Source organism: Octopus bimaculoides, chromosome 20, assembly GCF_046866305.1.
Source record: "Octopus bimaculoides isolate indiv1 chromosome 20, ASM4686630v1, whole genome shotgun sequence".
In the NCBI taxonomy this organism is placed as follows: Eukaryota; Metazoa; Mollusca; class Cephalopoda; order Octopoda; family Octopodidae; genus Octopus; species Octopus bimaculoides.
In genome coordinates, this window is record NC_142947.1 from 31,351,686 (window position 1) to 31,376,197 (window position 24,512).

General features: G+C 37.6%; 1 protein-coding gene across 2 annotated transcripts; it reads right to left on the reverse strand.

The window, feature by feature from the left end:
* On the reverse strand, nt 1-23,764 carry LOC106876409 (uncharacterized). Of its 2 annotated transcripts, none has more exons than XM_014924943.3 (2): nt 23,693-23,764; nt 1-4,802 (listed from the first exon to the last, which is right to left on the reverse strand). In XM_014924943.3, exon 2 carries the CDS (start codon nt 4,740-4,742, stop codon nt 2,712-2,714), a length of 2,031 nt encoding a protein of 676 aa, XP_014780429.1. In that variant the 5' UTR covers nt 4,743-4,802; nt 23,693-23,764; the 3' UTR covers nt 1-2,711. The 2 variants fall into 2 exon arrangements, with proteins under 2 accessions (XP_014780429.1, XP_014780430.1); XM_014924944.3 differs by lacking the exon at nt 23,693-23,764 and adding an exon at nt 8,308-9,229.
* Nucleotides 23,765-24,512: the final 748 nt, after the last annotated feature.

A 24,512-nucleotide genomic window follows, 5' to 3' on the forward strand; every position in this document is an offset into this window, starting at 1 on the left:
TATTCAAAAGTGGAATATTTTATTCAGCAAAAGAGTGATACCACCTCCCCCTTCTCTAAATTGGAAAAAAAAAAAATCACACACACACACAAACAAACATAATAAAGGGAGAGGACGTGGTGTTGGTGGGAGAAAAAGGTGTTTAAGAAAGAAGAAGTTTGAGTTACATCTACAAGACATTAAGTAAATGTGTGAGTGTAAACAAATGAAAGATAAAAAGGGTGGGTTTAGTAGGAGGAAGTGGAGAGTGTCATTGCATATGAGTTAATGTTATGGAGCGGAGGGAGTGAGGCCCACATTCAAGACAAACATTTAAAGTGAGAATTTTTAAAGAAAAATAGTGGCGAGGGGAAGGAAGGTCAGGTCTGAAAGAAATCACAGGAAAAAAAGGGTTTATTTAACTTTCTTTTTGTCAAATTGTTTTTTTCTTTTTTTAATTGATAAATAGATGAATAATGACGGTGATATATGTCGGGGGATCCACATTCTCTTTGGAGAGCTTTATGAAAAAAATAAAAGAAACCTGTAAAAATTTGTTCACACGCACCAACATTAGTTTTCAATCTGTGTGTGTGTGTGTGTGTGTATATATATTGATTTGCATTTACACAAAAAACGTGTGTGTATATGTGTATATATATATTTATAAAATTTCATGTCCAACATCTCATGCTGGCATGAGTTGCACTTCTACAGGGTGTCCACAAAGTCTGGGTACATGGGGATTAATACATACTTTAAATTATTATTTCTTATATTTAATTGTTTATGGTATGATTTTATTTACTCCATGTACCCAGACCTTGTGGACACCCTGTATATATATATTTATATATATATACACACATATATATATATATATATATATGTATGTATGTATAAACTTGTTACCAGTTCAGGTGAAGATGCATGGCTTAGTGGTTAATATATTCAGCTCATAATCATAAGGTCGTGAGTTCGATTCATGGTGGCACATTGTGTCCTTGAGTAAGACACTTTACTTCATGTTGCTCCACTCTAGTCACATGGCAAAAATAATACCTGTATTTCAAAGAGCCAACCTTGTCACGTTATGTGTCACACTGAATCTCCCTGAGAACTATGTTATGGGTACGTTTATCTGTGAAGTGCTCAGCCACATGCATGTTAATTCCACAAGTAGGCTGTTCCGTTGATCGGATTAACTGGAACCCTCGTCGTAACCAGCTGAGTGCCAGTTACCGGTTGACATGCTTGAGACATATTCAAACCCGTAAGGAAGCCATTCACTGCATTACTGCATTTTGTCATGGAGAAAGTGCAGTGAATGGCTATCTTAAATGTTCAAATATGGCTCAAGCATATTTGAACTAGTAACAAGTTATATTCAATACTTGTATACATTACTGCTTAGCACTTCTAATCCACACACACACATACATACACACATAAATACACACACACACAGAGGCATAAACGTATGTATCTGAATATTCATACATACACACACAAACACACACATTGTGAATTACTATGGAAATATGCTTGCATATGGTAAAAATTGACAACCGTTACACACACACATTAACATATATATAGTGGGATGTGTGTGTATGTGTACACATCTTTAAAATACTGTGTGGTTCAGGCTTTATAAATCTTCAAAAAATATGTTTTTTTTTATCATTTTTCACAAGGAATTTTATATGTACACACATACATCTTCACTTGTGTACATGTACATATATATATATATATATATGTGTGTGTGTGTGTGTGTGTGTGTGTGTGTGTGTGTGTGTATGTGTATGCATACACACACACACACATATATATACATATACACACACACGAATATGTGTGCATGTGTATGTGTGTGTGTATAAATATATATATATATATATAAATGAAAGAGACTAAATGTATTTCAGTCAAACCATGTAGAAACAAGCCAAAGGAAAAAGAAGCAGAGGCCTGCAATGTAATCATTTTTGCTAAGGTTATTGTGTTGACATGGTCTGCAAATACAAATATTTGCAAGAATTTGTGGAGTAACTGTGTTTCCCTTTTCTTTTCTTTTTTCTATACTGTCCCATGGTTGGATAGTTTAGTTAGCAATTTCACTATTGTTAAATGGAAGAGACAGAGAGAGAGAGAGAGAGAGACGGACGAGTGTTTATATATTTGCCAAATAATAATAATTTTGATAATAATAAAAATATTAGTTTCATATCTGCAGGATTGATAAAATAAGAACTCTACCATCTTTCCTTACAATTTTATGACCTTGCCAAACATGGGACAAGTACTGTTGTTGATTAAAGTGAATATACCCTCCATCACAAAGCTGTGGCCTTGTGTCTATGTTGGAAATATCAGTATTTGTATTATCATTTTTAAAAGCATGGTTGTATTGCTGAAAGATTGCATGTTTGGATTTACTCATGCCATATTCCTAGCACAATAACATCTGTTAATTGCAAGCAAGCCACCCTTTAACTGTAATTAGATCTTGTAGGACAAACACAGGAGACTATCTTTCTCTCTTTTTATATTCAAGCTAGAATATAGACACAGAAGAGAGTAAGGGGTGTCAACTGTCTTGAAATGGTGATGATAGCAAAAAAATATTTTCCACACTTAGCATGGTTTTGGCAAGGATATTTTGATTGCTTAAAAAAGAAAACACAAAAACACAATTGAGAACTCCTATATAGAAGTTTTCCAAATAATTATGAGGGTACTATAGACTTTTTGGTGTGAGCTCGCATGTGTGAAGCGAGATAGGGTGCTCGTTTGAACACACGACCACAGTAATTGCAAGGATATGATCTCATTTTGTTATTACAATGGACCTTGAAATGTTTAAGCAGGCTGGATTTATCAGGGAAAGGTTCAAGGCAGGTCTTACAAGTGAACTGTCTGTCTTTAGAATGAGTTTTACGGTGGTTAACAAGTACTGAGGACTGAGAGAAGGATTTACCACATTCCTCGCAGAAAAATGGCCTCTCACCGCTATGGGTTCTTTTATGTCTGACTAAAGAGGATGACTGAGAGAAGGTACGGTTGCAAATACTGCATTGGAAAGGTCTTTCACCTGAGTGCACTCGGAGGTGAGATGCTACATAAGTGGAGCGAGAGAAAGATTTTAAACAGATTTTGCATTTGTAAGGTTTTTCTCCTGAATGTATTTGCATGTGACGAGACAAACTCGATGAATTGGAGAAACTCTTGGAGCAGATATCGCATTTGTAAGGTCTCTCTCCAGAGTGAATCCTTAGATGGTTTGATAGGATTGAAGACTGTGAGAAACTTTTGGAACATACATTACAATGATAGGGTTTGTTTCCGGAATGAACACGACCATGACGCTGTAGACTAGAGGCTTGGGTGAAAGTTTTCAAACAGATTTTGCATTCATAGCGAGTATTTTTTTGAACATTAGCATTGTCATTTTTTACTGTTTCACCAAGAGGACGGTGTATCTGATACATATGAGAAGCCAGATGTGACTGCTTTGCAAAGGACTTATGGCAAAGTTCACACTGTACAGTTGGTAGTGGTGGTATTGGCATATTGAAGCCACCATCTACAAGAGCAGAGGGAAGTTGGTTTGAAATCAAAGCTAAGCCCATGCTTGAAATGAAAGTAAGCTGACATTTCTTCCGATGCTTGCACATGTTAGAACGATCAGAAAATAGTCTTTGACAGTAGTTGCATGCATATTGGCGCTTCTTTTTAACAGTTTCTGGAATCTGCTGTGGAATTTGTTGGTTTTGTATGGACTTGTCAACCAACTGAGTGGCATCACTGAAGACAGGTATCAGACCATTGCTTTCGGCATTCTCTGATTTCGTTTCATTGCTAGGTTCTGCGTAAGATTTCTCTGCCATCACAACTTCTGGGTGTTTATCATTTAAATGGTTTGATAGATCAGTCTCCAGTGGAAAGACTTCAAAGCACAAGTTACATCTTATGGGGTTCTCATCACTGTTAGAAATTATCTCCTCACAGCTGTTGTTGTTGTTGTCTAAATTCATATCGTCAGCAGTTTCCTCATTTGGTTTTGTCACTGACTGTTCATCGTGGCTGGATAAAGAGAAGACAATCGGGGACGATGCCGATGTTGATGACAACGGCATGTCTTGTAATGTGTGAATTTTGACATGGCGCTGAAGACTAGACCGGTTGGAAAATGACTTCTCACAGATCTGGCAAGTGAATGGTTTGTCAGTGGAGTGGATCCGCCGATGGTTGGCAAGGATAGACGACTGCGAGAATGTTTTACCACAGATATCGCAATGATAAGGACGTTCACCTGAGTGGATCCGACCATGACGAGCCAGACTGGAGAGGTGAGAGAAAGTCTGGTTACATTCAGAGCAGCTGTAAGGTTTCTCACCAGTGTGGGTACGAATATGGCACAGAAGGTATGTTGAACGAGAAAAGGACTTTTTACAAATATCGCATGGATAAGGTTTTTCATCTGAGTGCGTTTGATGGTGACGAGATAAGCTTGAGTGATTTGAAAACTTGCGTCCACAAAGATTGCATTCAAATGGTTTGAAACCTGAGTGTGTTCGTTGATGGTTGACTAGAGTTGACGACTGTGAAAAAGCCTTCTTACAGATTTCACACTGGAATGGTTTTTCACCTGAGTGTATCCGTTTGTGCCGGATAACACTGGACATTTGAGTGAAATTTTTGTGGCAGATATCACAAGAGTATGTCATTGTGGTTAATATTCGTCTCCTGCGGGGCATATTCTTGATGAAGGACTATATAATCGGCACCACAAATAGCAGATGCAATGCGTAGCAAGGCTGAAGAGAGAAAAAAAAGGAAAATAATTAACATTACGGTAGAATGAAACATGTTTTTCTTCACCATTTTTTGTTAATTAAAAACATTAACCCCGAATCTATGATTAATAGTCTAAATTGCTTTTGTTACTGATTACTTCATGTGATGCTTGAGTTTGTTGTTTACCTTGAACCAACCCTGATGACCAAAGGCTGTGATTGTTACTCTCCTACAATTTTTAGAACCTAGCATTACATCACTAAATTTGTCCTTAAGATTAGAAAAATGTGATGTGACCCACCATGTAGAGTCATCAATGGATTGTCTTGCATGTGTGTTAACAAATGATGTACAGTTATGAAGCTATTTTTCTGGTAGCATCTGGAGATTTGGCAATTACCCAAAATTTAGCTGTACTGATGTGTGAATAATCAACCCTTATAGTTGTGATTCTCATAGGGGCTACAAGCTATGCAGATTGAAAGGAGATGAATGAGTTGCCATGTTTTAATAAAAAGACACAGCCTTAAACTTACTTGTTTAACACCAGGGTGAAGGTAAATCAATTATATGGATGTAAATTCTATATTGTCTTCACATTAACCCTTTAACATCTAAACTAGCTATATTCAGCCTCTGATACCAACCCTACTATGTCCTAAAATTAAAGCAATTACATCATTGAAATCTAAAAGCTACAAGATAATGCATAGTTAATTCAAAACAATGTGAATAAATAAGCATTACATTTGACAGAGTAATGTGAACACTAAAGGGCTAGTAAAAAGTTGGGGAGGAGCAAAAATTGCACTGGATTTCCATTTTTTTTTTTGGCTTTTTTTTTTTGTAGAGTTGGATGGTGCATGGATATTGTCAGTTTGATAACCACTACCAAGCTGATGTATCAGACCCAATAATTTGGCCAAACCATGCGACCATCTTCAATTGTTTTGACAAGCAACTTGTATTTTTTTTTCCTTGCCATACCATTGAAAAAGCCATCATGCTAAACAGTTTAAAACATACTTCAGAAATGGGACCTGTGTGTTGCTTGCTACTAAGCCACTAAATTATTTTCCGTGCTAGTAAAAACTCCAACCACTGACACTTTTGTTTATACATAAGGAAAGCATATAAAAAAGACAAGCATATGGGTGGATAAGATGAACATATAAACAACAAGAAAGACATATAGAAATAAATAAAGGTAGACATATAGTTAGGACTAGGGAAAAATACTAAGAGAGAACGACAGATAGTCAAGTCAGCATCTTTAGCTTTTATCCTATACTTGTTTCAGTCATTAGACCGTGACCACAGTGGGGTATTGCCTTGAAGAATGTTTACTCATATGAACCAACCTCAGTATTTAATTATTTTTTGTAAAGTCTGGTACTTATTCTATTGGTCTCTTTTGCAAAACTGTTAAGTTACGGGGATGTAAACACACCAACACCAGTTGTCAAGTGGTGGTGGGAGACAAACACACACACATATATTTATGACAGGCTTCCTTCAGTTTCCTTCTGCTAAATCCACTCACAAGGCTTTGGTCAGCCTGAGGCTGTAGTAGAAGTTACTTGCCCAAGGTGCCACGCAGTGTAACTGAACCTGGAATCATGTATTTGGGAAGCAAGCTTCTTTTTTTTTATTGCCCACATGGAGCTAAACATAGAGGGGACAAACAAGGACAGACGAAGGGATTAAGTCGATTACATCGACCCCAGTGCGTAACTGGTACTTAATTTATCGACCCCGAAAGGATGAAAGGCAAAGTCGGCCTCGGTGGAATTTGAACTCAGAACGTAACGGCAGACGAAACACCGCTCAGCATTTCGCCTGGCGGGCTAACGTGTCTGCCAGCTCACCTGCGCCTACATGTATATATATTTCTCATTTCTTAATTCATTTAGAATATGTCAATCCCACACTTTGAGTGTCTGTAAAAAAGATAGTGGCACAGCTTTAAGGACCCCTTGAAATTCTTCAGTAAATTAGAGAAATTAACTAATGGGAGAGATAATTAAACAAAACAAAGAATAATTGGCATTTCTTCATTTGTTGGACCCCATAGAAGTGAAAGTGTTTTCCTCCAAAATGGAATTACTAAAGAATGAAAGTAAACTTGTGGATGGTAGGATCTCGGTACCGGCTGTATTTTATGAAGCATCCAGTGTGACAATGCCATTATCGAAGGTGGATCCATCAAATATATTGATTACATTCCTAATTAACGTGAGTAAAGACGGCAGTAAACTACCCATGTGAACAGAAAGTTAACAAGATAAAAGAACGGACACAAGAGACGATCATTTTTCGGCGAAATTTATGGCCTTCTCCCTTGCATTCGACATTTCGCCTACGAAAGCTAATACTGACAAGGTAAATAGTTTCACTTTCAAAGAAATGCCCATTGGTTTAAACCGAACTACCACCACCACCACCACCACCACCACTATTACTCATTACCTACATCAACAAGTATTTGATCCAACACAAGAACGTTTTTGTCATCCATCGTCCTTATAATTCTGAACTAATGTAATCAAATACAAAATATTTCTATTCATCAGTACTTGCAAGCACATACATGAGGATACTAGATTTAGTGTTTTTTTTTCGTTATAATTCCTCATTCCAAAATGAAAAACACACACAAAACCATATCTGAACATATGAGAAACAAAAAAGTCAAAATTTAAAGTTTTTCTTCTGATACACAAGGATATGAAGAACCATAATTATCAATTAATATTTCCAAATGAATATAAAGCAATGAATTGTCAGGATCGATATCGCGTCGGACAAAATGCTTAGCGACATTTCTTCCTGCCCTTCATGCTCTGAGTTCAAATGCTGCCGAAACCAACTTTGCCATTCATCCTTTCGGGGTCGAAAGAATAAACGCTTGTTGAGCACTAGGATCGACGCAATCAACTTTATCCACACTTCAAAGGAACCCCCCCCCCTGGCCTTGTGCCAAAATTAGGAAGAAAATTTTTTTCCTATTGAATCAAGTGAATGACAGACCAATGCCCAATGAAAAGAATGCGATGTGGGGTTAAAAATGAAGATGCACTCAAAATTTTATGGGTGGAGGAAGGAGTAGACAATAATTAAATTCATAGCCACCGGTGGTTGATTTATCAACTGCGGCAAAAAGGGGAAAGACCAAGTTGATCCCGATGGGAATCGAACTCTGACGGCGAAGGGAGATAAGCAAACATACGCCCGGCACTCTAAGCAAAATCAACATAGGTACAAGACCACAAACTTTGGAGGAGACTTATAATAGAATAAATATATCGACGGCTAGTACTTGAATAGTACGATTCATCAATCCCTGGATGGATGAGAAGCAAAAGTGACAGCGAGATTCAATCTGAAGGATGCAGATCGACCGACACTATAACTATTTCGTTGCCTATCAAATGCTTCATGCGTATAGAAGACAAAAAGATGGTGATATTTGGGTGACTGTTAGCGTTTACAGTAGTAACCAAATAGTGCAGTAATGATGCTTACCCACAAGTGCACACTTCCAAATGTCGACAGCCGGCGTGCCGGAAGCTTAGGTGTGTGTGTGTGTGTGTATAGTGATAACTGGAAGAAGGATATCACGAACTGAAATAATATTCAAGGGTGGCGATTAGGAAGATGGAAAAGGACGGTGACCAAAATGATGGTCAGTGTCAGAATACGTTACAAGCCATCGTCCCTGTGAGAATTCTTCGTACACACACTGACAGAATAGTTCCGCCTTCATAAAGTTCCACCACAGGTTCTCGATGATTATCTCCCCTTCATCGAGTTTTCCTTTTGTTATTCAGGATACGAAGTGTTAATCATACCAAGCCAGTAGTAAACTTATCCGTACGGTTCATGTGTACACACACACACATTATTTTCTTTCGCCATCACAGCTAAAGCCATGCTGAAACACCTTTCGTACTTGGACATAAATATATATATATATATATATATATAATATGCATACATAAATTTAGTCGTAAACAGATGTACACACATGTATGTAAATATGTATACACATGAGAATATAATCTAGAAATGCATTGTATGTATGTATGTATGTGTGTGGTAAGAAGTTCGCTTCTCAACAACATAGTTCCGGGTTCAGTCCCACTGCGTGACACCTTCGGCTTGTAACTTCGACTAACCAAAGTCGGTAAATTTTGATATTAACACCCGCACGATTTTCACTAAGAAAAGAAATTACGGAAGACTACCAAGAATATCTATCTATCTATCAATAATCGTTTTAACTTAACAGAAAAGGGCTATACTATACTAAGTACAACCATTTCATCTCCACGTGACTCTTGGTAGTCTTCTGTAATTTTTTTTTTCTTAGTGAAAATCGTACGGGTGTTTATATCAAAATTTACCTCAAAGTCGTGTGACTGGATTTGGTAGAGGGAAACTGAAAGACGTACGTATATGTGTGTGAAGATGTTTTCATCACACCTTGACAACCGGTGTTGTGTTTACGTTCCCGAAATTTAGAGCTTCGGCAAAAGACCGAAACTTTAAGTATCAGGATTAAGAAGAAAAAAAAAAAAATACTGGGGGTTCATTCATTCGACTAAAAAATTCTTCAAGGCGGTTCCCAGTATGGCCGCAGTCTAATAGCCAGAACAAGTAGAAGATAGAAGATGGATATACAGACACAATTTAAAATTTAGGGTTCAGCAAGTATTGCTTCACCACACACCGAAAATTAGAAACAGCAGCCATAAACTACTATTTCTCTACTAAAATACAACTCCCCCCCCCCAAAAAAAACCGCGCGTCCACAATTAATCAAGGTCGGGTAGATTCGTTATTTTTTCCTTTTTTACCTTTGTAGTTTGCGAGTATCACTTTTTTGGGGAGTCGTATTTTAGTAGAGAAATAGTAGTTTATGGCTGCTATTTCTAATTTTCGGTGTGTGGTGAAGCAATACTTGGTGAACCCTAAATTTTAAATTGTGTTTATACATTACCGATAGAATTACTAATTATCAATTAATTTTTACCCTATATCTATATGAGGTAGGTATATATATATATATATATATATATATATATATAGTCAATCCAAACATGAACAAGCTAGAAGAAACACGAAAAAACAACAACGCGAGGACGTGGAATAAGTACAGTGTTATTGGACGCTCAGGAAAGGAAAGAAAAGAGGATTTCACATTTCGAGCGTAGCTCTTCATCAGAAATATAGAAAAAGTCCAAAGAAAGGAAGACGGAGACAGAAAATCACCAACGATGCCCACGCGGTCACATATTACTTTCTATAAAGATATACTCGCATTATACATGGATACATAAACGGCCTATATTATAACAGAGAGCATTGCACAGGACTTGACTATATTCAGTCTTCCATTTCCATCACACGACCGCCTTCTTTATCACCATTATTCTCTTTCTCATTACACTCTTCTCTATCATTCATTAATCACATCCATCACTTACGTCACTCAACATCATTGCTATTACACTCATTTCAATAACATCCTTCTCTAATTCATACTAGGGACGAGCTGAGACCCTGGTGTTGTTGAACAATTAAATGGAGACCACAGAGGCTGGACAGGAGTCTATGGGTCTAAGTGTCTTCTGCTACAGTCTCGGCTGGCCAAAGCCTTGTGAGTGGATTTGGTAGATGGAAATTGAAAGAAGCCCATTGTATATATGTGTGTGTGTTTGTCTCCCACCATTGCTTGACAACTGGTATTGGTGTGTTTACATCCCTGTAACTCAGCAGTTTGGCAAAAGTGAACGATAGAATAAGTACCAGGCTTTAAAAAAAATAAGTACTAGAGTTGATTCATTTGAGTAAAATTTCTTCAAAGCATGCCCCAGCATGGCCACAGTCTAATGATTGAAACAGGGATAAAAAGATATGAATATATATATATTTAGATAGATATTCGCATACACACTAATGTAAAATAAAAATAATTCTCCATCACTTTTGACAATGAGTATTCAATCAACTGAGGTACCTCTCCACTGTTTTAGTAAAGTGGCTGAGTATCCCATAGACATGTTTACCTCAAACATAATCCTCTGATACAATTAGCATGATCAAGAGTAAGCAACCACACTAGGCATTCAAATTACATGTACAGTCAATATGACAAGACTTCAATACAGCATCTGTCTTCAGTCGCAAAGCTTGTGGTGACCTGGTGCTATGAGAAAAGATACTTGCTCAAGATGCCATACTGTAGCAATGAACCTGGGTGTTTCATGATGGTGAAGCAAACTTCTTAGCTACACGAATATACCTTGTACATATGCTAAGACAATGAGAGAGCTTTGACTTTAATGTGGTTAATTGACCCCAAAATTCACAACCAAATTTCTTTGAATCACACACTGTCACTTAAAAAAACAAAACGAAACAGAAATGTACTTCTAAGTACAAAAAGCAGGATGTACTCATCTGGGATGCTTTTGATAATGGGTTTTCTTAACCAGGGCTTAACTGGAACTTAACAACACCAACTATATACTCGTACAATCGCAGTTCTACACAAATCCCCACTTTATGCAAGATTAGTTTACACAGTCATTCAAATGTTTATATAATTATACAGACAACTCCACTTCATGTAAATAAGATGCACAGAACCAAAAACGATTATCAGGTGGATTGGTATCAAAATGTGGATGTGCATGGCTTAGTGGTTAGGGTATCAGCATCATGATCATAAGATTGTGGTTTCGATTCCTGGGCCAGGCAACATGTTGTATTCTTAAGCAAAACACTTTACTTCACCTTGCTCCAGTCCATTCAGCTGGCAAAAATGAGTAATCCTGTGAGAGACTGGCGTCCCATCCAGGTGGGGAATATATACGCCATGAAACAGGGAAACTGGCCCTTGTGAGTCAGAAGGACTTGAGAATGGAACTTCACCTTTTTTTAAGGTATCAAAATGGTTAAGTAGAACAATATTTATGTTTTTTTCAGAGCTCCTTTTCAGATTCTTCATCTGTATCTCCCAAGGGAAGCAGAACTGCCTCAATGAATAGCTTTGTCAAATGAGCAGCATCTGAGCTGGGTCATATTAATTACAAACTGACCTCTTCCTAGTTGCCTATGTGTGAATTCCTGGTGAGAAGCATTCCTTATCAGCTGTTCAATGCTGTAGGGCTTTTTCTAGAGAAAATTTGCATAGTGAATTTAGGGTAACTAAGTAGTGTGGGCCAAACACTCCTTTCTCTTCTTGTGAACACAGGGGACTGCCACAATATGCAGAAGATGGGTACAAGCGTAGAAACTGGCCAGTATAAAAAATTGTGGGCTGCCCTTGCAGCCGTGAAAGTTCATCTGCCTTCATTCATTAAGTTGCACCATTGACTGTTTGGCACTCAGGGTGGGCTGGAACATACTTTATCAATTGGAATTGACAAACTGGCTCTAATTACACATGCAAGCATCTTTGTGTAGGTAACTAGGGAGACTACTCCAGAAAGGTACAAGTAGAAATTCCAGCTCTTTTCTTTTTTTGCATCTGTCTATTTTTTAACAACTCCCCTCATGGTAAACTAAGTGTTATTCCTAACATGGCCACCCAGTTAACATCATGTGATCCATGAGTACCTTTATTTGGGTGGAAAGCCTCACATGATGCTTGATTTAACCCACATACCCAAAGATAATATCATGCTTTTAGTTGGGTGGAATGACTCATTTAACACCACCTCTACATAAAACCTTGTATACTTTCAATTGGGAAAGCCTCATATGATGCCTGGTTTAACCCCGTTCCCAAGATTATCTTTGAGTGTTTTTAGTCGGGTGGGAGACCACACATGACGTCCATTTTAAACTCTCACATCAAATGATCCTTGGGTACCTTTAGTTGAGTGATAGGCATATTACACTAGCCAGTTTAAAAGTGCCATTACACTCAGGCCTCGGGCACCTTCAGCTTTAGCATAATGCTTCCTGTCCTGCATACATTAACATTCAGAATGGGTATCAGTAATATCAGTCTCACCAGTATGAAACCATGGCAACCAAAGGTTATGAGCATTTTCTCTCATTTCCTTGAATAACTTATAAACAAGCCAATAAGAAAGACTCTAGATGATTAGTCAACCCCCAAGAAACAACAGCCAAATCTCCCTCATATTCTACTGTCTTAACAAAAAATAAAAATCATATTAAATAACACAGCTTGAGAATTATTACATCTGGCAAAAACCCTACAAAAAAAAAAAAAGAAGAAAAATACAGGATGGTTATTATGATAATCCCTGGGCTAAAACAACAACAGTACTAAATAAACAGTAAGGGGATTAAATTTGAACACATTTCACTTGGAGGGACAAATGTGAAAAACACATAAACAAAAAATTACAAATTGGAAGGGAAGGACAGGCTCTCATCATCATCATCATCATCATCACCACCATTTAATGTCAACTTTTCCATGCTCTCATGGGTCAGATGGAATTTGTTGAAGCAGATTTTCTACAGTCGGATGTCCTTCCACTCACCAACCCTCACCTATTTCCCCACAGTCAGACATGCTCATTTACAACCATCACATCATGCCAAGAAGAGGGCACACAAATACACATACACACAGTGAGCGTCATTAAATTTCCCTCCCTCAAACCAACTCACAAGGATTAGGTGGGCCTGGAATGATAGAGTATGCTTGCCCAAGGTACTGCGCTGTGAAACTGGGTGCATATATATATATATATCATCATCATCATCATCGTTTAACGTCCGCTTTCCATGCTAGCATGGGTTGGACGATTTGACTGAGGACTGGTGCAACCGGATGGCTACACCAGGCTCCAATCTAATTTGGCAGAGTTTCTACAGCTGGATGCCCTTCCTAACGCCAACCACTCAGAGAGTGTAGTGGGTGCTTTTACGTGTCACCCGCACGAAAACGGCCACGCTCGATGTTTGTTTTTATGTTCACTTATAACAAAAACAATTTTACATTAATCTGATGAGTTCCTATACTTTTGTATTCAAAATTGCTGTCAACAACATTCTTGTTTAAGAATAAAATATACATCTACATACTCACTGTATCCACACACATGTATGAATGAAAAATCATACAAATCTCATTATCACTGAACATTATGAGCATAGTGATAATGAATGAAGTGCAATTTCAAAAAAATATATACATGACAAAAGTTGTTTGTTTAACCCTAGGTCAATCTCGATTTAACAGAACTATGATCAAAGGTGGTCCATCATGACCATTTCATGTTCACCCACTACACTCTCTGAGTGGTTGGCGTTAAGAAGGGCATCCAGCTGTAGAAACTCTGCCAAATTAGATTGGAGCCTGGTGTTGCCATCCGGTTTCACCAGTCCTCAGTCAAATCGTCCAACCCATGCTAGCATGGAAGGCGGACGTTAAACGATGATGATGTTCTTTTTCTTTTCCAGATGAAATCTGTATAAGACTACACCAGCCAATGTATCCAATCATTTTTAACATAGAAGACTGGAAGATATGAATGAGGTGTGGCCACTGCTCAAATGAATATACATATACAAAGCTATTGCTGAAAACAAACTATCATATTATGGAAATTGCATGGAAGCCCAGTGATAAATTTGAAAATTTATCTCCCTTCAATTCTGGTGTTTTCTCAAATAAACAAACATGCACATTAACGCAGAAAAACATGTATATATATTCAGACACATACTGAAACATCATAAATAAATGGAAATATCTCATATCAGAAAAGTTTGAAGTTTTTTAATTCATTTCTTTTCTGCTGTGTACTGAAAGAAATTTCACAAACACACATGCCAAGTATAGATCTAGGAAGACCATAGTTTAAATGAGGACTTAATAGATATGTAAAGTGGTTTATAGATCATCAAAGGGAGTATTGTGAGTGCATGTGGACAAGTTCTGAATAAATATATATTTACAGGTCTTATCTGTCCAGTCATAATATTCATTTATATTTATTATTTACATAATTTTTTCATATCTTGTAGATCAATGAAAGAACTAACAAAGAAGAAAATTAGTCCAAATCCTTTTAGAGACAAAATTTTTCAAGGAATTTTCTCAGTTATATTATCCATCATGAACTGAAGTAGATAAACTGTAGGCAGTAAAATCATTTACACATGCCTAGGTGTAAGTCATAAATAACTTTTGATAAATATATGGGTGAAGTGCTGTCATTTTTTCATGGTGCAGGCTTACAAGCAATGCGATAAATAAATCATTGACAAAATCTTCAGTAAATAAACAAAGAAGTTTTGTTTTAACCTAAATAAAATATTAAAACAATTTAAATGAACATTTCCCTCATATTTAATTCTCTTTGGATCTAATTCTTCAAAGTATTTTCGATAAAACTTTAATTATTCATATTGTACAAGTAGTTATTCGTATTGTATCAGGCTGTAATGAAAGCTCTGTCCATTTTTTTGAAGGATAATTATAAGACATGATTACATCAATCTAGCTTCTAAATGATATTAGTAGCTATTTAAATCACTAAAATATTTCTTCTTTCAGATGGTTCAAATATACACTCCAAGAGCACATATGGCATGCTTTGCTGTTTGAATTCCAGAAGGGGAATACAGCAAGTTCAGCAGCATGATCACTCAAAAGCACTTATGGAAATGTTGTGGTGAATGAAAGGACATGCAGAAGATGGTTTTTCACATTTCAAAAAAGGTGTCTTTGGTCTGAAAGATGAAGCAAAAGAAGGATGCCCCAAAGGACTCAATTCTGAGGAATTACAAGCTACTGTTGATGAAAATCCATCCATTACAAACCAGGGAACTGAGTCAGGAGTTTAATGTGAGCCATATGACCACCTATCATGAAAAAATAAGGCTTGGCAAAGTTCTGTTTTGAAAATAATCAGAAGAAACTTTGGCATATGATAGATAGTAGAGGTAACTGAGACTTTTTGTTCGAGATTGTAGTAGTAGAGAATGTGATGCTCCTCTGTGAGACAGAATTTGCAAAACCTAAATCTGTTCCTGAATGAGAAATGTATTTTTAAATATCCAGAGGTCAAGAGGTAAATTTTTTTTATGTTGTCGTAGAATGGGGAGGAGTGGGAGATTATGAATATGATGGTATCTGTGCATGAAGTTGTATGTCTTTTGGGGATGATGTTGGAAGGTCTACATTGAAGAGAGTATGAGGATGGATCCCTGTGATATAACCATCTAGAGATTTAAGTTCTGGAAGTTTAGTAATATTGATGGCAGTTAGAATGGTAAATGTGAGAGGAGTTCCTTTGAAGGTGTCATGTACCTTGTGTGCGTGGTGGTTGAATGTAATGGTTTGGTGAGTATGGTCATGGATGAGTATTTTAAAACTTGAGATTATCCATAGAATGATGTTACTTCATTTGGGTTTTAGAAATGCTATGAATTTGCTCAGTTTTTAGATTCTAGGAACTTGACATAGCTGACAGAAGCAGTTGCCTACAGTGTTGAGTGGAGTGATTCTTAGAAGTACCAGGTGTTTAAGGTATATGTTTGTAATTTTGTCTAACTCTGACACTTTTAAGTTTTTAGAAAAAGTGCTAGTTAATCAAGTACTGTGGAAGCTGTCGTGGCCAGTCACTTCCCATCCTCAGTGGTTACTAGTATGGCTTCAACTGCAGCCAGCTCTACTGTTGTTCTTGTGTCACTCACAAGTGATCTCCTGCCTTTGAAAACTTTAGGAAAACGCAGTATTGTTGAACCTGACTGACATCATCAAAGCCTTCAAATGTTTTGCATAAGAAACCCTGATTTAAAGAGATTATTGAAGGCTGTCATAGAGAATACAAGCATTTTTGATCTCTAGTACAGAAAGTACACAAAAGAGTGCCAGAGAAACTTTAGATAATGATTAACAATGAAGATTTGACAAAAGAAAAAAAAAACTGTTTTGTGGAGATAGAAATCCAAGGAGAGAAAATAGATCAGGGAAGAACATTATGACATCCCAAGTAAGGGATTCATCAAAAAAAAAAAAAAAAAAAAAGATCAGACACCATGGCAAAATTTATTTCAATGCACTCAGAAACTATAAAGTCCAGTGACTCTCACCTCCAATAAACACCATAGAAACCAGGTGATACAATCATAACATCAGAAACAAGTCTTTTATGTTTTGAGTTCAATTCCCACTGAGGTCAACTGCCTTTCATTCTTCCAGTGTCAATAAAATGAAATATCAGTCAAGCACTAAGGTTGAGTTTAATCAACAGACAGTTGAGTCTGTCAGGATTATTACTGTGGATCTCAAATGAAGTTTTTAGAGCTGCTTGTGCTTTAAGGGCAGATGAATGTATAACCATCAAATGGCCACAGCATGAGGGGCAGTGGCCATAGGTATAATTAGCCTTGAAAGACATTGAGTTTGATCAATGTCAACAGAAATCCATTTCTTAAAACAAGATCTTGGAAGGCTGAATGACTAAAGAAATATATTATTCCAAATATAATATTAAGGAATAATAAAGATACTGTAAAGTATAGTTTTAATAAAACATCATCATTTAACATCCATTTTCCATGCTGGCATGAATTAGATGGTTTAACTGGTCAGGGGCCATCCCAAGATCCATTGTCTGTTCTGGTATGGTTTCTATGGCTGGATACTCATTCTAATGCCAACCACAAAGTGTACTGGGTGCATTTTATGTAGCACCAGCTCCAGTATCAATTCTGCTGTGATGGACAGGTCTTCCCGATTAAAGCAATTTGCCAGAAATCTCAGTCCTTAGTCATCTCCTTTATAAGGCTCGGTGTCTAGAGAGAGGCCTTTTTCATGTCTTAATAATTAGTAAGAAGAGCAAAATCAGTTGGCAGATTAAGACTACCATACAAGTGTCCTTTAAGCAGGCTTCTATACTTTCAGGCTATCATATTTCATCGAGTACTAGTCAACTGTAGTAGACACTTGCTCAACGTCACACATTGAGAGTAAATTGGAGACAATGTAATTGTGTGATACACATACACACTGAGAAACACACATGCAAATGGATCTCTGTTGATTTTGATAATGAATATTTAGTTGTTTGATTAAATCAACTACATACACATTGAATTAAGGTACATGTGGTAAAGTATTCCACAGGCATGTGTATACTTAATGTAATTCTCAGGCAGAATCAGTGTAAGATAAAGTGTTACAAGGATGGACCTTTGAATCACAGGTTCAATCCATCAGGAAGCTTCCAAACAGCTTGTATACCTGGATTAACCCACAATGCTTAGGTTGACCTAAGGCCATGACAAATGACATTTACCTTAAACAATACGCAGTGGGGTCAAATCTAGGATCCCGTCCCACAATTGCAATACAAACTTCTTAACAGTATATATATATTTGTTTGTTTCACTCATTAGACTGTGGCCATGCTGGGGCACCGCCTTGAGGAATTTTAGTTGAACTAATTGACCCCAGTACTTATTTTTGAAGCCCGATACTTATTCTATCAGTATCTTTTGCCAAACTGCTAAGTTATGAGGACATAAACACACCATCACCAATTGATAGTGGGTGTCAAACACAGACACAAAGGTACACACACACATATATATATACAAAGGGCTTCCTTCAGTTTTCGTCTACCAAATCCATTCACAAGGCTTTGGTCAGCCTGAGGCTATAGTAGAAGACACTTGCCCAAGGTGCAATGCAGTGGGACTGAACCCAGAACCATGTGGCTGGGAAGTAAACTTCTCACCACACAGCCATGCCTGTACCTATATATATATATATATATATATATATATATATATATATATATATATATATATATATATATATATATATACTCTAATATTAAACAGTGACAATGAGTGCTCAGGGGATGGGGCACTGGCAGATGATGAAAGGTTAGTGTGACAGTGTGCCAAAGAGGCAGAAACAGGGGTCTTGTTGTAGAGGAAGTACATGTCACACAGAGAGAGAGAGAGACTAAGTCAGGAACAGGTGTGTTGCTGTAGAAGAGATACATGGTTAACAAGTCAGAGGGAGAGAGTGGAAGAAAGCAGGGGAAAAATAGTGAAGTGACAGGGCATGCTTACAAGAAATGGGGATCAGAATATAAATGGGATGGTAGAGTAGAGCAAGGGAGAGATAAGTGGTGGTAAAGTGGAAGGGTATACCCTCAAGATATGGGGTCAGAATATAAATGGTAGGGTATTGCCAAGGTGCATGGGTAGGGAGTAGAGACTTCACATTAATGCAAAGAGTGTGAGGATGAGGAGAGGAGAGATGTTTGGTTTGTTGGGGTAGGGTGTGGGAAAAGTTTTATTGTTGTTACATGTGGATGGAACCCACAATGCATCTAGAACTCAGTCTCACTGAAGTGGGTGGATCTTCTTGAGAACCTCATATTGCCAGATATCTTGGTCCATTGTCATCTTCGTGAGGCCCAACATCCTGAGATCAGTCCTCACCGCTTCATCCCATGTCTTCCTGGGTTTCCCTTTTTCACTGGTGCCATCCACTCTCAGTGATCAGCATTTCTTTATACAGCTGTCTTCATTTATATGCATCACATGTCCAAACCAACGCAGTCTTCTTTCTTGCATGCTGCATCTGATTCCTCTTATTCCCAACTTTTCTTTCAATACATTTGCTCTTTTGTTGTACATGCATACCGACGTTGCACATCTAACAGAGCATACTACCTTCATTCCTCTCAAGTCTATGCATGCCTTCTACATTCAGAGCCCATGTCTCACTACCATGGAGTGAGTAAAGCTGTTCATACACAAGCATCATATAATCTACCTTTCATGGTTTTGCTTCCATACCAGGAATTTCTCCTCCAATTCTGCTATAGATTCTGCAACAAGAGCAAGGTCATCAGCATATACTAGTTCCCACAGGTATCCCATTTTGAATTTCTGTTATGGCCTGGAAGACTATGATGAATAATAGTGGACTGAGAACTGAGCCCTGGTGGACCCCTACTTGTATGCTAAATTTATCACTGTATTCATGGCCAACTCTCACCCTGCTGACAGCATTGCTGTACATGGCTTGTACAGCTCTAACAAGCCACTCATCTACTCCTAACAGATAGCAGAAGCATGGGACTCTATCAAAAGCTTTCTCCAGGTTGACAATAACAGCAACTGGAAAGAATGATTTATGAAGAGCAACACCAAACCTATTCAGAGATGTCTGTAGCACGCAATGAGATGAAGGGTAAACTTTCAGTCACATTCTGGCTTCTCTCTATCAGTCAAGTGGAGTTTGGATTTGGAATAAAGATAGGACGCAGCAACATCCATTCCTTGTCATCACAACTATCACTACTGTCATCATTAACACTACCATCACCACAACTATCATCACTACAACCACTACCAACACTATCATCATCATCACAAAAATCATTACTATCACTGTTTGCTTATCAATACACTATCATGTGGCATCTTGCCCCTCATCACCACCACCATCTTCATCTTGTGAGGTTCAATGGTTCCAGATCAAAACTCAATCCCTGCCCCACTGTCCTTTGCTGGTTTTAGCGTTCTTGAATAACCTCAGAGATGTGGAGTTTTGTGAAGTTAAAGGCTGATGATGTATATAATAAAACAAAGGGTCACCATGACATCTCCTGGCAAAATGTGAGGCAAGAGAAGGAATTTCTGAAGTCTGTAATTCTGGGGAAGAAAAATAGAATGAAGTGTTTCATACAGCATCAAGTTACTGGACCAGGTGATGAAAGTTGAGGAGAGAGTTACAGCCCAGTTAATTAGGAACAAAATTAGACTAGATGAAATGCAGTTTGACTTTGTTTTGGGGAGAAACTGCAAGAGATTTAGCTAAAAACAAGCCATTGTACTTGGCATTTGTTGATTTAGAGAAAGCCTTCAACAGAGTATCTCACTTTTATATGGTGGTCTCTGAGGAAGCTAGGGGTAGACAAATGGTCAGTGAAAGCAGTACAGGGGTGCTGTTAGTAAGGTAAGAGTTAGCCATAAGTACAGAGATGAATTTAGTGCATAGTTAGATTTTCACGAAGGGTCATTCTTCATTTCGCTCCTATCTATCATCCTCCAGGCCATAACAGAGGAATTTAAGACTGGAAGCCCACGGGAACTACTATATGCTGATGATGTTGCCCTCATAGCAGAATCTGTAACAGAATTAGAAAAGAAATCCCAGGTTTAGAAAAAACCTGGAATCAAAGGGTTTTCAAGTTAACATAGCAGCAAAGACTAAGGTCTTAGTAAGCAAGAAATTGACAGGACTGTTCTCCCTTCAGGTAAACAGCCCTGCTCAATATGTACGAAAGGTGTAGGCAGGAATTCCATTCAGTGTATGCAGTGCAAGCTATGGCTACATGAGGTGCAGAGGAATAGTAGGAAGGTTAACAGAGAAAGTAGTGTTTGCATGTGGTAGATGTACAAGATGCTATAAAGACTACAGATTTCCTTAAATGTCTCAGAGGTACTCTTGTAGTTGTAGATAATTTCTGCTACCTAGGCAACTTAATTAGCAGTGGAGGAAGTTGTACAGAAAGTGTAATTGCTAGAACAAGAATAGGATGGAGAAAGTTCAGAGAGCTTTTATCTCTATTGGCAACCAAAAGTCACTCTCTCTGAGTGAAAAGAAGATTGTGTGACACATGTGTACAAACTACAATGCTACATGATAATGAGACATGGGCCCTGAATGCAGATGACATGCAAAGACTAGACAGCAACGAAGCTGGTATGTTCCACTGGATGTGCAATGTCAGTGTACATGTGTGATAGAACATCTGTGTATTGAGAGAAAAATTGAGCATAAGAAGAATTATATGAAGTACGCAAGAGATGAGACTGTGCTGGTTTGGTTATGTGATGTAGATGAATAAGGACAGTTGCATAAAGTGCCAATCACTTAAAGCAGAGGGAAGTTGTGGAAGAGGGAGACCCAGGTAGATATGGGATGGAGTACTGAAGGCTGATCTCTAAACACTGAGCCTTACGAAGGAGAGTCCAGAGAACTGAAATATGTGGCTAATTGCTGTACTCAAGACCCACTATCACAGCAGAATTTATATCCTAAAACCAAGGTGACATATAAAAAGCACTGGTGATGCTGCCACATAAAAAGCACCCAGTACACTCTGTAAAGTGGAAGAGCATCAAGTCATAGAAGCCAAGACAAAACAGAAATATGGAATCTGGACATTAAATGATGATGATATAGGAAATTAGATATAGTCAGTGATGAAAGACAAGGCTGATGGTATGAATGGAGCCAGGATAGCAGTGGTGGACAAGTAGCCTTTTCAGGAGTATAACAACACCAACCAGCAAGGAAAATTCTATAATGTTGCTATCCTCACTCAATCTAACAACTAAATCTTCTAAAAGCTCTCTTTTCCCTTTAAAATAAAGACCACATAAAATCACTGAAAGATCTTCTACACTGCTAAATTTAGCAGCAAAAATTCCTGCTTTTGTTGAAATAGTTTCTTTGCAGTATTTGCCAAAGTACTACAAAAATAAGTTTTAGAGGTTAAAGAACAACTTAACAAAGATGAAATGCTAATTAACCCTTTCACTGCAAAATTAAATTTCAGATTTGTTCCAGTGATGTTAGATATCTACCAAAAACAGAATTGGTATTTTCTGCAAGTCATACTGCTTCAATAAACTTGACATATCTCAAACAGAAAATAGTTTCAAACATGACATTTATGAAGAAAAGATAGATTTGTACAGAAAACTGCTTTCTGTAGTTAAGAGTAATAAAATTTTGAGTGGGATATATCTGTTTTCTGAAGTAAAAAGGGTTAATAAGCCTGTACCATCTGGGATGTGACTTGCTGAAAAGATGCAATCAGTACAAGCAATAGGTATGCAAAAGATGCTGTAGAATCTGTAATAGACTTAAGAAGAGCGAGTGGACATTACAGCGTAAGCTGATGTATGTGTAGGAGAGATGACTGCACTGGTATGGAGTTATGATATCACTGGGTGTTAAGAAATGGTTGAAAAAATACCATATTCTGACTGGGAGCTAGTTAAGAGAGTGTCAGAGTCAGATTTCTAGATATTAAAGCACGAAGAAAAGGTTTCACAATCAAGGCAAACGATATTATGTCGTACAACAAACCTATCCAACCTGTATCAGAAAGAAAACTCGGATGCTACAATTATGAATATGATGGCATCACATATCATTGAGAGAGAAGTAGGGAATACATGCACAGAGTGACTCAGCCAGTCAACACGTACGTATTGTATCCATAGAGCTAACATCCTCAATCTGTACTCACGTATCTTCTAAACATTATCTAATCTGCCCAACTAACATCAACTATGTTACATACTGTCAATCTTTACAGATAGATACTATGTCTGTTCGTACAGTTAGAATCTATATCCTCAGCCTATCTATGGTCAATATTTACATAAAGAATGTCTCTATAATCAACGTCTACAGAGTCCATCTATACAACCACCACTACACACTGTATCTATTTATCCAGTCAACCGCTAGACACCGTGCTTGTCTATACAATGAACATGTTTACTGGGTCTATCGATTTCCGTGGTCAACATATACAAACTCTGTCCATCAATAGTCAATATCTATACATATATATATATATATATGTATGTATCCAAGGAGACAATTCCGCTGGCTGATGTTTTATATAACTTTTCAAAATCGACTAACACACATATCACTTTTGTATAGCTCAAAATAAAAATAGGAAGATATCAAAACCAACCACACAAAAGATGAAACATCTCCATCATTAATATAAACTCAGTTAAAATTAGAGGCTTGATACTATATGTATATTTACATACATACACATATTTACTGTAATATATATATATAGTAAATATAAAGGTGGATTTATACATCGATTACATATATACTTACAGTCAATCCAAACGTTGAAGTTATTCTGCTCAATAGAGTCACGACTCCATAAGCCATCTGGCGGTGTCCACTAAATTCTGTACCTGTCCTAAAGAAAACCCACTCAGGGGCCGATAATTGAAGCTGTGTTTTTTTTTTTCTTTTCTTTTATAGTTGTTATCTCAGAAATTTAGAGACTGTAGCGTAGAAGACGAATGATTTCAAGTAATTTCAAGTGACGGAATATCTTTTTTTATGGTTATCACTGTGACCGGGTGGTTTGTTTGTGGTAACGTAGTCGTGTTAGAATCATTCACTGTCCGTCTGGCCGCCCGGCTAAGGATGACGTGATGACAAGGGAGTTGATCGGTCAACCGGTCTAAGCAGGTGGCGTTGGTAGCAACCTAAGGGGGAAACAACTCTACCTCCAACTCTACTGTACTTCATTCAGCTCGTTTTTCTTTTTCCTCTTCCATCTGCTCTCCTCCTCCTCCTTTTCCTGTTTCTTTTACCACTCTCCTTCTTTATCCCCCTTCCCTACTGCCACCACTGCTGCTTGCCTCCGCTTTCACTTCTTTCTTTGTTCCTTTCTTCTTCTCTTTCCTTCTATCTCACTTCTTTGTTTTATACATTTTTGTTCTCTCTTTCTACCTGCTCTTCTTCGTTTATTATTGTTGTTCTTAGTTTAATGCAGATTCTTTGTAGTTTTCATTTAACGTCATTGAGGACCCGAATGAGTGTCACCGCACCACTCTTAAGACTTGTGTTGGTAGTTAAAAAGCTTGCGCATGAAGTGGTGTGACTGAAGTGGCTGTTTGTTGTGGTGTGGTGGTAGCAACAT

What these genes read in the sequence shown, in the direction of transcription:
- LOC106876409 (XM_014924943.3), bottom strand. Translation starts at nt 4,742, where the DNA reads ATGCCCCGCAGGAGACGAATATTAACCACAATGACATACTCTTGTGAT.